This window comes from Oncorhynchus tshawytscha, linkage group LG05 (assembly GCF_018296145.1).
Source record: "Oncorhynchus tshawytscha isolate Ot180627B linkage group LG05, Otsh_v2.0, whole genome shotgun sequence".
Taxonomy (NCBI): Eukaryota; Metazoa; Chordata; class Actinopteri; order Salmoniformes; family Salmonidae; genus Oncorhynchus; species Oncorhynchus tshawytscha.
The window spans coordinates 67261110-67275750 of NC_056433.1; the positions used below are offsets into that span (position 1 = coordinate 67261110).

A 14641-nucleotide genomic window follows, 5' to 3' on the forward strand; every position below is an offset into this window, starting at 1 on the left:
AACATTTGGACACATCTACTCATTTAAGTGTTTTTCTTTATTTTCTACATAGTGAAGACATCTAAACTTTGAAATAACACATATGGAATCATGTAGTAACCAAAAAAGTGTTCATAAACAAATCAAAATATATTATATATTTTAGATTATTCAAAGTAGCCACCTTTTGCCTTGATGACAGCTTCGCACACTCTTGGCATTCTCTCAACCAGCTTCATGAGGAATGCTTTCCCAACAGTCTTGAAGTTCCCACAAAAACGGAGTACTTGTTGGCTGCTTTTCCTTCACTCTGCGGTCCAACTCATCCCAAATCATCTCAATTGGGTTGAGGTTGGGTGATTGTGGAGGCCAGGTCATCTGATGCAGCACTCCATTACTCTACTTCTTGGTCAAATAATCCTTACACAGCCTGGAGGTGTGGTTTGGGTCATTGTCCTGTTGAAAAACAAATTATATTCCCACCAAGCGCAAACCAGATTGGATGGAGTATCACTGCAAGAATGCTGTGTTAGCCATACTGGTTAAGTGTGCCTTGAATTCTAAATAAGTCACAGACAGTGTCACCAGCAAAGCACCCCCCACCATCACACCTCCTCCTCCATGCTTCATGGTGGGAGCCACACACGGGAGATCAGCTACTCTGCGTCTCACACAGACATGGCGGTTGGAACCAAAAATCTCATATTTGGAATCATCAGACCGAAGGACAGAGTTCTACCGGTCCAAAGTCCATTGCTCGTGTTTCTTGGTCCAAGCAAGTCTCTTCTTCTTATTGGTGTCCTTTAGTAGTGTTTTCTTTGCAGCAAATTGACCATGAAGGCCTGATTCACGCAGTCTCCTCTGAACAGTTGATGTTGTGATGTGTCTGTTACTTGAACTCTGTGGCGTATTTATTTGAGCAGCAATCTGAGGTGCAGTTAAATCTAATGAACTTATCCTCTGCAGCAGAGGTAACTCTGCATCTTCCTTTCCTGTGGCAGTCCTCATGAAAGCCAGTTTCATCATAGCACTTGATGGTTTTTGCGACTGCACTTGAAGAAACGTTCAGTTCTTGAATTTTTCCGCATTGACTGACTTTCATGTCTTAAAGTAATGATGGACTGTCGTTTCTCTTTGCTTATTTGAATAAACTTATACCATATAGGTATATAGCTATCTTCTGTATAGCACCCCTATCTTGTCACAACACAACTGATTGGATCAAACACATTAAGAAGGAAAGAAATCCCACAAATTAACTTTTAACAGGGTACACTTGTTAATTCAAATGCATTCCAGGTGACTACCTCATGGTTGAGAGAATGCCAAGAGTGTGCAAAGCTGTCATCAAGTCAAAGGGTGGCTACGTTGAAGAATCTTACATTTGTTCTACACTTTTTCAGTTACTACATGATTCCATGTGTTATTTCATAGTTTTGATGTCGTCACTACTATTCTACAATGAAGAAAATAGAAATAATAAATAAAAACCCTTGTATGAGAAGGTGTGTCCCAAACTTTCCACTGGTACTGTATATATCTAGGAAAGGGGCCTTTTAAGCATTCAATATATACAAACACACGAGGACAAATATAATAGAATACAATTAAATGCAGTAAGTGTTTTATTTTTACACCAATACAGAAATAAAGAAAAGCTGTTGTCAAGTTCTGACCTTTATTTCCTTTGTTTTGTATTTATTTAGTATGGTCAGGGCGTGAGTTGGGTGGGCAGTCTATGTTTGTTTTTCTATAATTTGGGTGTTTCTATGTTTCGGCCTAGTATGGTTCTCAATCAGAGGCAGGTGTCGTTAGTTGTCTCTGATTGAGAATCATACTTAGGTAGCCTGGGTTTCACTGTGTGTTTGTGGGTGTTTGTTCCTGTCTCTGTCTTTGCACCAGATAGGACTGTTTAGGGTTTCACACGTTCCATGTTTATTGTTTTGTAGTGTTCATGTGTACATTTACATATTAAAAGAACCATGGACACTTACCACGCCGCATATTGGTCTTCTGATCCGTTTCGCCTCTCCTCTTCGGAAGAAGAGGAGGAAATCCTTGACAGAAACACCCACCCAACTCGGACCAAGCGGCGTGGTAAACAGCAGCGACGACAGCAGCAGCAGCAGCAACAACAGCGGCCAGCATCACAGGACTACACAACTTGGGAGGAGATAGACAGGTGGGCGGTCGACCCAGGGAGAGTGCCGGAGCCCGCCTGGGATTCGATGGAGCAGTGCAAGGAAGGTTACAGGAGAATGAGGTTGGCGAAGGCAGCACGGCAGTGCGACAGGTACGAGAGGCAGCCCCCCAAAAAATTTGGGGGGGGGCAGACGAGGTGTGGTACTAAGCCAGGTAGCAGACCTGAGCTCACTCCTCGTGCTTATTATAAGCAACGCATTACTGGTCAGGCATCGTGTTATGCGGGTAAGCGCACGGTGTCGCCAGTGCGTGCCCATAGCCCGGTGCGCTATAGGGCAGCCCCGAAAGTGCCATGCGAGTGTGGGCATTGTGCCAGGGCGTAAGGTGCCTGCTCTGCGGGGCTGGTCGCCGGTACGCAGTTTTGGTCCAGGTTATCCTGCGCCGGCTCTGCGTGCTGTGTCTCCGGGCGCTGGGAGGGTGCAGTGCGTCCTCTGCCTGCACTCCGCTCGTGCCGGGCAAATGTGGGAGTGGAGCCTAAGGGAGAGGTGCGTGTAGTAAGCACTAGATCTCCCGTGCTTACCCACAGCCCGGTTCAACCTGTGCCTGCACTCTGGAGGGTCCGGGCTAAAGTAGTTGTCCAGCCTGGGGAAGTGGTGCCAAGGTTGCGCACCAGAGCTCCAGTGCTCCCCCACGGCCCGGTCCTTCAGGTGCCTCCTCCTAACACCAAGCCTCCTGAAGGTCTCCCCAGCCTGGTGGTTCCTGTGGCAGCCCCACGCACCAGGCTATCTCTCTGTCTCCTCCCTGCAGGTGGTCCTGTCTGTCCGGCGCCGCTGCCGGAGTCTCCCGCCTGTCCGGCGCCGCTGCCAGAGTCTCCCGCCTGTCCGGCGCCGCTGCCGGAGTCTCCCGCCTGTCCGGCGCCGCTGCCGGAGTCTCCCGCCTGTCCGGCGCCGCTGCCGGAGTCTCCCGCCTGTCCGGCGCCGCTGCCGGAGTCTCCCGCCTGTCCGGAGCCTCCCGCCTGTCCGTCGCCGCTGCCGGAGTCTCCCGCCTGTCCGGCGCCGCTGCCGGAGTCTCCCGCCTGTCCGGCGCCGCTGCCGGAGCCTCCCGCCTGTCCGGCGCCGCTGCCGGAGCCTCCCGCCTGTCCGGCGCCGCTGCCGGAGCCTCCCGCCTGTCCGGCGCCGCTGCCGGAGCCTCCCGCCTGTCCGGCGCCGCTGCCGGAGCCCCTCAGCCCAGAGGCGCCGGAGCCCCTCAGCCCAGAGGCGCCAGAGCCTCTGTCCCGAGCTTCTGTCCCTCTGTCCAGAGCTTCCGCACCTCTGTCCCGAGCTGCTCCTCTGTCCCGAGCTGCTCCTCTGTCCCGAGCTGCTCCTCTGTCCAGTGGGGTCATTGAGAGGGGTGGCCATGGGTAGAAAGCCACGGAGGCGGACAATGAGGCGGACTAAGACAATGGTTAAGTGGGGTCCGCGTCCCGCGCCAGAGCCGCCACCGCGGACAGACGCCCACCCAGACCCTCCCCTATAGGTCAAGGTTTTGCGGCCGGAGTCCGCACCTTTGGGGGTACTGTCACGTTCTGACCTTTTTCCTTTGTTTTGTATTTATTTAGTATGGTCAGGGCGTGAGTTGGGTGGGCAGTCTATGTTTGTTTTTCTATAATTTGGGTATTTCTATGTTTCGGCCTAGTATGGTTCTCAATCAGAGGCAGGTGTCATTAGTTGTCTCTGATTGAGAATCATACTTAGGTAGCCTGGGTTTCACTGTGTGTTTGTGGGTGTTTGTTCCTGTCTCTGTCTTTGCACCAGATAGGACTGTTTAGGGTTTCACACGTTCCATGTTTATTGTTTTGTAGTGTTCATGTGTACATTTACATATTAAAAGAACCATGGACACTTACCACGCCGCATATTGGTCCTCTGATCCGTTTCGCCTCTCCTCTTCGGAAGAAGAGGAGGAAATCCTTGACAGCTGTTGGTAATATATCAAGATCAGATCTTAATGTACACTACTTCCTCAATTTCCACATGATCGATATTCTTTTAAGCCGAAAAAGATAGAAAAAAGACATTCAGTGTATTCTAATACAGAAGATAAATGATGACTCCTTTTCTACAAAAATCAAGTAAGTACAGCAACATTAGAGACTATTTCACAACAATAACATGTCAAATAGTGATATTGATTTACAAAACCCATCTAATGCAAAAACGTGTCGTCAAGAGGACAGTAGAAGAATTCTACTAAGTCTTGATAAAGAGTTGAAGGACAAAAAAGTAAGGACAACTGTTTTAACTACGTTGGCCCAGAGTACATTCATTATCTTCAATAGTACAGTCTCAGACCACCTTCTGACTTTAGCATGCTAATCCCATAGGGTTCTTTGCAGCCTTCAGATCCTTCCTGCAGTCTGAATTCCGTGAGGAGAATATTGAGTTCTGGCTAGCATGCCGTGACTACAGAGAGAACACCTCACCAGCCGACCTTTCCTGGAAAAAGCAAAAGAGATCTACCAGGAGTTCCTCCATCCCCAGGCCTAGTGAGAGGTCAGTCAGGCTATGCTTCAGCTTTCACCTTGGTAGTAGCAGCTATTCAAATGCTAACATATTACAAGCTAAAGTAGCATACCCACAAATGTAGCTATAATTCCTAAAGTGTGACTAGATAATACCATGTACTTTGCTGTGGGAAAAGGCTGTTTCGTAATAGAGATAGGAAGATGACGGGCAAAGATCACAGCCTCTCATCAGAATCCGTTGACAACCATTGTAACTTTCTGACGTGGGACAATTACTCTTTCAAAATACAGATAGCAAGCAGATGGGAAAATATATGATTTGAGCAAGCTCATGCAATGAATGAATGAATTGGCAAGCTTAGGGTGGAAAGATTACCATATCGTTCAGCTCAGGCCTTTCATAAAATGTTCATTGTCATTGTTTGCGTCTCGCCCCTACAAATTAACGTTTCAGAGTACTAAACAGTACATTCGTTCAAACCTCTAGACCACATGTGTCAAACTCATTCCACGGAGGGCTGAGGAAATGCGTGTTTTTCGCTCCTCCCTTGTACTTGATCGATGAATAAGGGTCACTAATTATTAAAGACTCCCCTCACCTGGTTGCCTAGGTCTTAATTGAAAGGAAAAACTAAACACGTGCATACACTAGGCCCTCCATGGAAAGAGTATGACACCCCTGCTGTAGACTGACTGACGAGTCAAGAGTGGCGTTTGCACCAAAAGTCAAATTCTAGGGAATTTATATAGATTGGAACGACGATACAGAATGTCTAAATGGAAGGACTTAAGTTATGAATGGTTACAGAAATAATTTGCATATGGTTGCAAAAATGCAGAACATAAGTCTGCACTTCTATTAAAGTGTCCTTTGTAGTGGAAAATGAACAAATCTGTCTCTTCATTCCATGCTAATTGGACATTATATGTATGTATGCCAGCAGCATACCACCCTGCATACCACTGCTGGCTTGCTTCTGAAGCTAAGCAGGGTTGGTCCTGGTCAGTTCCTGGATGGGAGACCAGATGCTGCTGGAAGTGGTGTTGGAGGCACTCTTTCCTCTGGTCTAAAAAAATATCCCAATACCCCAGGGCAGTGATTGGGGACACTGCCCTGTGTAGGGTGCTGTCTTTCAGACTGGATGTTAAACAGGTGTCCTGAATCTTTGAGGTCATTAAAGATCCCACTTATCGTGAGAGTAGGGGTGTTACCCTGGTGTCCTGGGTAAATTCCTAATCTGGCCCTCAAACTATCATGGTTACCTAATATTCCCCAGCTTACAATTGTCTCATTCATCCCCCTCCTTTCCCCTGTAACTATTCCCCAGGTCATTGATGAGAATGTGTTAACTGACCTGGTAAAATAACAGATAAATAAAATAAATGTATCTGTCAACAATAGGAAATATGAGTAACTGTTATTTGTTTAAATCTGTTAACACAGCATGGATGTTTCAATGTATATTATACTTCCATAAATCAGGATGTAAACGTTGTCAGGAAGGTTATCATTGACTTGTCCTATGACACTGAGTAATTGTCTGTGGTCGGTGGGCAGGGAGACTCACACAAAAACATTTTCCACAGCCTGCTACCTGTAAGGCTGTTGTGCTCACATGTCAACTGTCTCAGCTAATTAGCCAGAGCTAGCCCATTAACAGTGTCATGAAGTTGGAAAAAAATTAGCCCTGTCACTCTTGACCCCTCTCTGTAGATGGCTCTATTCCTCAAAGTTGTGTCTTAAAAAGGCCATCTGGATGGCTCTAACAATAACTGTGAGTTTGACTCAGGACACCCACCAGTGGATTCAGTCATATGCCGTGATGCGTGGCAAATCACCCTGAATTTGTCCCCTTGTTAGGGACGTAATCTCATCACCAAGGAACAACTGTTTTTTTCTATGGCGACTTTTAGCAACTATGCACACTTCTTCGCTCCATCTAGATGTCCAAACCGCTGAAAGACACAAATGCCTGGAGGCTAGCTCAGCAGGATCTTCAATTGAGCATTGCATGACGATTCTGAGATAAACTACATTTTATTACACATACAAGGTTATGAATAAAAGCAGACTTCAATGGGATTGTATTATGTGAGAGTTGTTATTCTATTGGATAGAGGGAAGACCAGACAATAGTGCCTTATCTTACTATTAATTTGCTCAGTAAGCCTAGAGCATGGTATAATATACTATATTTACAAACATTCTTATTTTTTTCTTGGAGGGGCTGGGGGCAGCTGGTGTAAGGCGATGTTCTTGCTAGCTGACCAAGAGCTCACCTCTCCTATATCACCACAGCACGTAGGCGACATCGCTCCACCTTGTCCCTCACACACAGTCTGACATGGTTTTGCTCAGTCCCTAGTGGTTGTCATAACAGCCGAAGGGAAGTGGGTAATGTGCAGTGCATTTCAGACACTGTCTGAGTTACTCAATACCATCACTCAGGAACCTCTAGAATGGATACTGTTTGTATGGTGTTAATCACACAGGCGATTGCGGTGTGTTCATTTAAAACCTCTGGTCAGTTGAGCTTTACTGTATTATTTAAAGGTAGTTGTGGTGGTGTGGACGAGAGGGCACAAGGCACATTAAATATAATTGGACATGTTTTGATGTCCCTTGGTTGTGCTTGACTGCTTGTGGCCATCTTTGGGCAAGTTGAGGTGGGCCAAGTCAGTTACTGTGCAGAATGACAGACAGGCCATTGGACATGGCTGCCTACTGGTAAAGATCATTTGGCAAGTGAGGTTTATATGACTTTGGCTACTGTATGCAAAGGCTAGTTAGACGAGAGTGAAAAATCTGATGTTGCCTACTGTAATGGCTCTATATTGATCAGACCAAAAACTGCTGTTAATATTTGTCAATAGAGGAAGTTTGCCTTTGATAATCCATTCACAGGGGTTTTACCTGTAAACCATCAACCTTCAGAGAAAGAAACACAATGTGTGGTACATATGATGCTTTTGGATATAACTTAAACATCCCAATGATGTTTCAACAAGGTACCAAAACGCAGTAAGTGAAGGTCATGATTTGCCTATCACTCTCACTGTATCTGTCATTTGCATCTGAGCAGCAAAGATAAAAAAAGACTGTGGACATACAGAGCATGCTTTTAACAAGGGGACATTAGACCCTCCCTAAAAACAGAGGGAGAGAGAGAGCATGTCACAGAGAGAGGGGGAGAGAGAGTGTGTCGCAAAAAGAGAGAGTGCATGTCACAGGAAGAGAGAAAGAGAGCGTGGAGGCTTCCTCTCTCGCTACAGTTTGCTGGGCTGGGTCTGATGTTTCAGTGTTTCACCATCCAGCCCCTAAGCAACGGGGCGCCCTGCATATAAGGCCTGAAGTGGGGGGAGACCCCTCCATACAGAGAGTGATCCATCGCAGCATGAGCAGCACCAGGAGACAGAGAGTGTGGAGTTAAAACATGCCCAGCCTAATCATCACAGAGACACTGACACAAACACAGCACTTCAATATGGAGCAGGACGACAGGGGGAGGAACAAGAACCTGTGAGTTTTTTATGCAGTCAACAGCTGGGGAATTTGGAAAATGTATTGTGGAGCTTTTGTATAAGTAATAAGCTTTATATTCAATGTAGTCTAGTAATACTATGGATGTGTAATATACTTTCTAAATACAAAATACTTTGTGTAGTTTCTTTTAAAATGCTTTTACATACGTATTAGCTTAATACTACATACTATAGGCCACATATTGTATATAAACACTGCATATGTTATACTAAACCTGTAAATACCTCCTACCTAGATACTATATACTGAGATGTCCTTATACAGCAGTGGAATAAGTCTTGTTTTATGAGACGATCATGACATTTCTCTTTTTCTCTCCAAAGGGGAAAGAACTTTATTTGCCGACTGCAATGCATGTTCTCACACTCCACATCTGAGAGGTAAGGATTCTTACTCTTCCTTACACTGTCACTGCATTGATGCTAATTGTTATAATTTTGCATGTATTTTATTGTTCAAATGCCATGTGTGTTCTAGCGTCCATCTATGGTAGTGTGTGCGGATTCAAATGAAACTTCAGGACTTATGTTAACTTTGGCACAGCACAGGCACACACAAGCACACACAAGCATGCACACGCGTACACACGTACGTACGCACGCACACACGCACGCACACACACAAAGGCCCAAGTGTTTGATACGTGAAAGAACTTGATAACTGTGTTGCTATAATAATTTCTTAATTATGTTGATTCTATGTGCCCTTTTGTCCTCACGTCAAATACCAGATTATTTTTACCCAGATTTGACTCTAGTTGAGTCATCAAACACACATTTTCTTCCCAGCAGGCTAAGTTTAGAAGATACCCAACAATGGTCTCAGTCACTGGAGAGACTCCTTGAGTCTAAATGTAAGTTTTACTTCACGAGACGATCAAAATAGTTAGAGATAAGTAGCTAAATCAGATTTTTTTAAATCTAAAAATGTGGAACAAAAACTCCATGTGTGCAGGCTTGGGGCTGTATCAGTGTTTCATGTCTTGGTTTGGTTTTTATTCTTCCCCACAGATGGACTGGCCACCTTCAGAACCTTTCTGAAGTCTGAATTCAGCGATGAGAACATTGAGTTCTGGCTGACGTGTGAGGAGTACAAGAAAATCAAGTCATCGTTCAGAATGTCATCGAAGGCAAAGAAAATCTATGAGCAGTTCATAAAGGCTGAGGCTCCTAAAGAGGTAAAACTGTTATGTATTACAGTACATGGCTACATGTTAGAGATTCAAATAACCCTCTGTAACCTCATTGATGTTTCAATCTATTTCATCAACACCATCCAGTTATTAAACCACCCTCAAATGTCTCCAGACATGCTATATTAAATGCTTCTGTACTTTGTAAATCTAAATTAATCTTGTTCCAGATTAACATTGACTACTACACAAGGGAGCAGATCAAGAGTGCTGTGAAGACTCCTAACCTCCAATGCTTCGACGATGCCCAGAAGATTGTTTATGGGCTGATGGAGAGAGATTCGTACCCTCGCTTCCTGCGCTCAGACATTTACAGATCCCTCCTGGAGTCCCTCGCCGCTGACGCCGTCAAGGGATGATAGGAGAGGAGAAGATGACAGGAGAACATGAAAACAGTAACTGGAATGTTTGGGCTTCTACAGGATGGAAGGCTGACCAAGCACAGAGAGACTGGCAGGCCATGCCCTACAAAACATGGTTCCCACAATGCAGGACCACACCCTGAAACACTCTGCAAGCAGGATGAGCCAAGAGAAAAATAAAGAAGTAAAGACGGAAGGAAAAGCAGAGAGGATATGGGGAACTCTACGGTGATGCGTGTTTGACCTGGATACTGCTGTCCTATCAGTGACTCTGGGAGTGACGTGTCGTATCTTAAGTGATCAGATCGTCTTTGACAGTGAATGAATCACATAGTGAATGACGATTGAACTGAAACACAACGTCAGAGAACCATGCAGTCCCCACTCAACCGGAGGTGCTTCCTGTCTTGATAAAGACAGAGAAGAGTGTGTCCGTGTGTGCGCGCGTGTGTGTGTGTCTGTGTGCGCGTAACAGGAAGCCTATGATACTGTGATAAGACATGAGATGCAGGGTGGACTTTCACTAGCAGTACTAACCTACGTGGTCAGGAGGAATGTAATGAAAGAAGGAGCATGTATTCAGCGGATACCGGCCAAACAGAATATACTCTCCTTTACACTATGAATGTTTAGTCTCTAAAATCAATCAAGTTTTGTGAAAGGCATTTTGATATTTACACTTGTAAGGCAGTTAAAGACTTCTTTCACTGTCTATCTTTTAAGAATGACCTATTGAGAAGTATAGGTTAAGTTGTGCAATTGTAGAGAGAAGAATAGTCTATGTCCAACTTTGTATATTGAACTTAACTCCTACTTATTTGATACAGAATGTTTCTGATTGCTTACTGAGCTAGAATGTTTATTCATTCAGATTTGCATGTTGTACTATTTATAACACACAGCCACTGTTTGGATGCTGACTTTTGCAATGCTTGTTAAAAAAAAAGTTATGATTATGTAGGATGACATTAAATTATTTGCAGACAAGGTACTTGTTGTCAATCACTAATTAGCAAAAATCTCTTCGGGTTCACTCTCAACAACTAAATTAAAAACCAACATTACACATAGTGATTGCTTTAATCTTTACAGCTCATTACATAGTAAATGTCTCAGACAGTCCATGATTTATCACAACAATGTTTTACCAGCAAAACATAAGTATAATATCACTATTCCATGAAGCGTGGTATACATTTATAAATGTGTGGCAATAGTACAGCCAAATCAATGTCACATGCTAATGTTAAATCATATCCCTTGACACACCACCTTCCCAGAAAGTAGTGAGAGGGCTATTACCATATAGTAAATCATGAGTTTGAGCACACTTGATGGTCTCCAATGCACGTGAAATCTCAATGTGCAAAAATAAAATTTCGCAGTTTATTAGGTACACCCATCTAGTACCGGGTCGGACCCCCCTTTGCCTCTAGAACAGCCTGAATTGTTCGGGGCATTCCACAAGTTGTCAGGAAAATGTTCGACAAGAATGTTGGTCCATGCTGACGCGATGGCATCATGCAATTTCTGCAGATTGGACAACAGTACATTCATGCTGTGAACAGTCCGTTCCATCTTGTCCCGAGTGGAACCTGGTGTAGTCGTCTGCGGCAATAGCCCATCCGTTACACGGATCGACGAGTTGCGCATTCCAAGATGCTGTTCTGCACACCACTGTTCTACTGTGCCAATATTTGTCTTTTTGTGGCCCGCCTTTTAGAATACATGATTCTTGCCATTCTCCTTTGACCTCTCTCATCAACGAGCTGTTGTCGCTCACAGGAATGCCAATGACTGCATGTTTTTTGATTGTCGCACCATTCTCGGTAAACCCTAGACACTGTCATGCGTGAAAAGCCCAAGAGGGCAGCCATTTCTGAGATACTGGATCCAACACACCTGGCACTGACAATCATACCACACTCAAAGTCACTTAGGTCCCTCACTTTGCCCATTCTAACGTTAAATCAAAGAGTAAGTGAATGCCTCGATGCCGGTCTACCTACTTTTTATAGCAAGCCACGTGACTCACAGTCTGTAGAAGCGATTCATTTTTGTGAATGGGGCGGTGTACCTCATAAACTGGCCGGTGAGTCTATACACTTTCATGCTGCACATACATCTGCTGCTACCAGACTCTTATTTACTATGACTAATGATGCACAATTTAAAAACTTGCCCCCATATCCCCCGTTACCTGATACATGTGTAAATATTGTATTATAAATTGTGCCTTCCTGTGTTATACTTATGCTAAATGTGTCTATTCTATTCTACATGCTTTTGTTTTTGTCTGAAATAGTTATTGTCTTGTTTCAAAAGTGTCTTTTCTGCATCATGAACAACAGAAACAGGAAGAGCTGCTGAGTTTCAGTTTCTCATCACAAGACCATGGTGATTATGAGAAGTAATGTGTTTTTACAGTAAATGGATATCTGATAAGAGACTGTGATCCTTCTGTTGATAACTATGACAACATGACACTGCATGTAAAGGTGTTTCATCATGGCAATGGTAGTGGGCCTAACATGTTATTTAGCATGGCTAGAAAAGTGTAGTGTTTTATGTGACCATTGTACACCACTGTAATGTACGCCAAGTTATACATAGTTGCTTCAAATACCTTCAACCAAATTAATACATTTGAAGCACATTTGATTGTATTTGGCCTCAGAAACAAAATAGCACTAATAGTGCTTCCTGACTATGCTTAGAAATCGTAGTTGGAGACAAAATATACTTCACTGGTGGGAAACAGTGCTATATAAGGCTTTTTGGAAGCATTACTGTCTTGGTAAATCACAATAAACACACCAGACCAGTTCCCTCTCTGTGTTGTGGTCCTCAATACCTTTGGTGATTTACCTGCTAGTGCCAATTCACAATGGGAATCATGACACACACACACATACCTTTTTTCCCTCACCATTGCTTAGAGCCTGTAAGTAATCATTTCACTGTAAGGTGTTGTATTCGGCGCACGTGACAAATACACTTTGATTTGACACACAGAGACGCAGATGTCCTGTGCTAATAATGACCTAGAACAAAAATACCAAAGTGTTAATACTAAGCTCTTTTTTTGCTGCAACCACATGCATGGCCTCTGCTCAAAGTTGGTCAAAGATGGATGGATGAACGGATGCTGTGGCAGCTGAATACGTGACTCATACAGTATGAGGAAGGATTATGTACATGTGAGAGTTATTCCAAGGAAAACAGATCCCTCGCCAAGCATATCAACAAGAATGTACTTTTTAATGTGGCTATTGTCTGAGAAGTGACTTAACTTTTCATCTGATTGGGTGAGTACAGTATGCATGGGCTGGCTGGGCAGAATATTATTTACATAGGATTAGGCTACCATGTTACCAACACAGAATCAATATTGAATAAAGGCAAATCTGCAACACATTGCAGGTGTTGATTTTTTTCAGCATTGAAAAAGGTAAATATAGATAAAATGACACAGTTATTGATTTTAGAGGTTGTGATTGTGAGTCAGGCACTCTCCCTTTCCAGGTACTATGATGAACACATGTCCGGATATCATGTGGTTAACTGCCCTTAACCCTAACCTAACATCAACATCAACCCCAACTTGAACCCTAACGCTAACCCCAACCCACACACCACACTGCTGGATAAGATGGTTGTGGTTTAAATTCTGTGCAGCAGGATGGTCTAGGCCTATCTATATAACTACAGTTAAAGTCAGAAGTTGACATACACCTTAGCCAAAGACATTTAAACTCAGTTTTTCACAATTCCTGACATTTAATCAGAGTAGAAATTCCATGTCTTAGGTCAGTTAGGATCACCACTTTATTTTAAGAATGTGAAATGTCAAAATAATAGTAGAGAGAATAACTGATTTCAGCTTGTATTTCTTTCATCACATTCCCAATGGGTCAGAAGTTTACATACAGTCAATTAGTATTTGGTAGCATTGCTTTTAAATTGTTTAACTTGGGTCAAATGTTTCTGTTAGCCTTCCACAAGCTTCCCACAATAAGTTGGGTGAATTTTGGACCATTACTCCTGACAGAGCTGGTGGAACTGAGTCAGGTTTGTAGGTCTCCTTGCTCGCACATGCTTTTTCAGTTCTACCCACAAATTTTCCATAGGATTGAGGTCAGGGCTTTGTGATGGCCACTCCAATATCTTGACTTTGCTGTCCTTAGGCCATTTTGCCACAACTTTGGAAGTATGCTTGGGGTCATTGTCCATTTGGAAGACCCAATTGCGACCAAGCTTTAACTTCCTGACTGATGTCTTGAAATGTTGCTTCAATACATCCACATAATTTTCCATCCTCATGATGCCATCTATTTTGTGAAGTGCACCAGTCTCTCCTGCAGCAAAGCACTCCCACAACATGATGCTGCCACCCCGTGCTTCAGGGTTGGGATGGTATTCTTTGGCTTGCAAGCCTCCCCTTTTTCCTCCAAACATAATGATGGTCATTATGGCCAAACAGTTCTATTTTTGTTTCATCAGACCAGAGGACATTTCTACAAGAATTACACATTATCTTTGTCCCCATGTGCAGTTGCAAACGGAAGTTTGGCTTTTTTATGGCAGTTTTGGAGCAGTGGCTTCTTCCTTGCTGAGTGGCCTTTCAGGTTATGTGAATATAGGACTTTTTTTACTGTGAATATAGATACTTGTGTACCTGTTTCCTCCAGCATCTTCACAAGGTCCTTTGCTGTTGTTCTGGGATTGATTTGCACTTTTCGCACCAAAGTATGTTCATCTCTAGGAGACAAAACGCATCTCCTTCCTGAGTGGTATGACGGCTATGTGGTCCCATGGTGTTTATACTTGCATACTATTGTTTGTACAGATGAACGTGGTACCTTCAGGCATTTGGAAATTGCTCCCAAGGATGAACCAGACTTGTGGAAGTCTACCAT

General features: G+C 43.8%; 1 protein-coding gene across 2 annotated transcripts; it reads left to right on the forward strand.

The window, feature by feature from the left end:
- Positions 1–7845: 7845 nt before the first annotated feature.
- On the forward strand, positions 7846–10709 carry LOC112251166 (regulator of G-protein signaling 21-like). 2 transcript variants are annotated; one of them, XM_024421961.2, is made up of 5 exons: positions 7846–8144; positions 8492–8548; positions 8960–9021; positions 9179–9345; positions 9531–10709. In XM_024421961.2, exons 1-5 carry the CDS (start codon positions 8059–8061, stop codon positions 9717–9719), a joined length of 561 nt encoding a protein of 186 aa, XP_024277729.1. In that variant the 5' UTR covers positions 7846–8058; the 3' UTR covers positions 9720–10709. The 2 variants fall into 2 exon arrangements, with proteins under 2 accessions (XP_024277729.1, XP_024277728.1); XM_024421960.2 differs by having other exon boundaries at positions 7849–8144; positions 8957–9021.
- The last annotated feature ends 3932 nt before the right edge of the window (positions 10710–14641 follow it).

What these genes read in the sequence shown, in the direction of transcription:
- LOC112251166 (XM_024421960.2), top strand. Translation starts at nt 8,059, where the DNA reads ATGCCCAGCCTAATCATCACAGAGACACTGACACAAACACAGCACTTC. An exon ending in AGGGGGAGGAACAAGAACCT is followed by an intron (nt 8,145 to 8,491) that starts GTGAGTTTTTTA and finishes TTCTCTCCAAAG; the next exon opens with GGGAAAGAACTTTATTTGCC. An exon ending in GAGACTCCTTGAGTCTAAAT is followed by an intron (nt 9,022 to 9,178) that starts GTAAGTTTTACT and finishes TCTTCCCCACAG; the next exon opens with ATGGACTGGCCACCTTCAGA.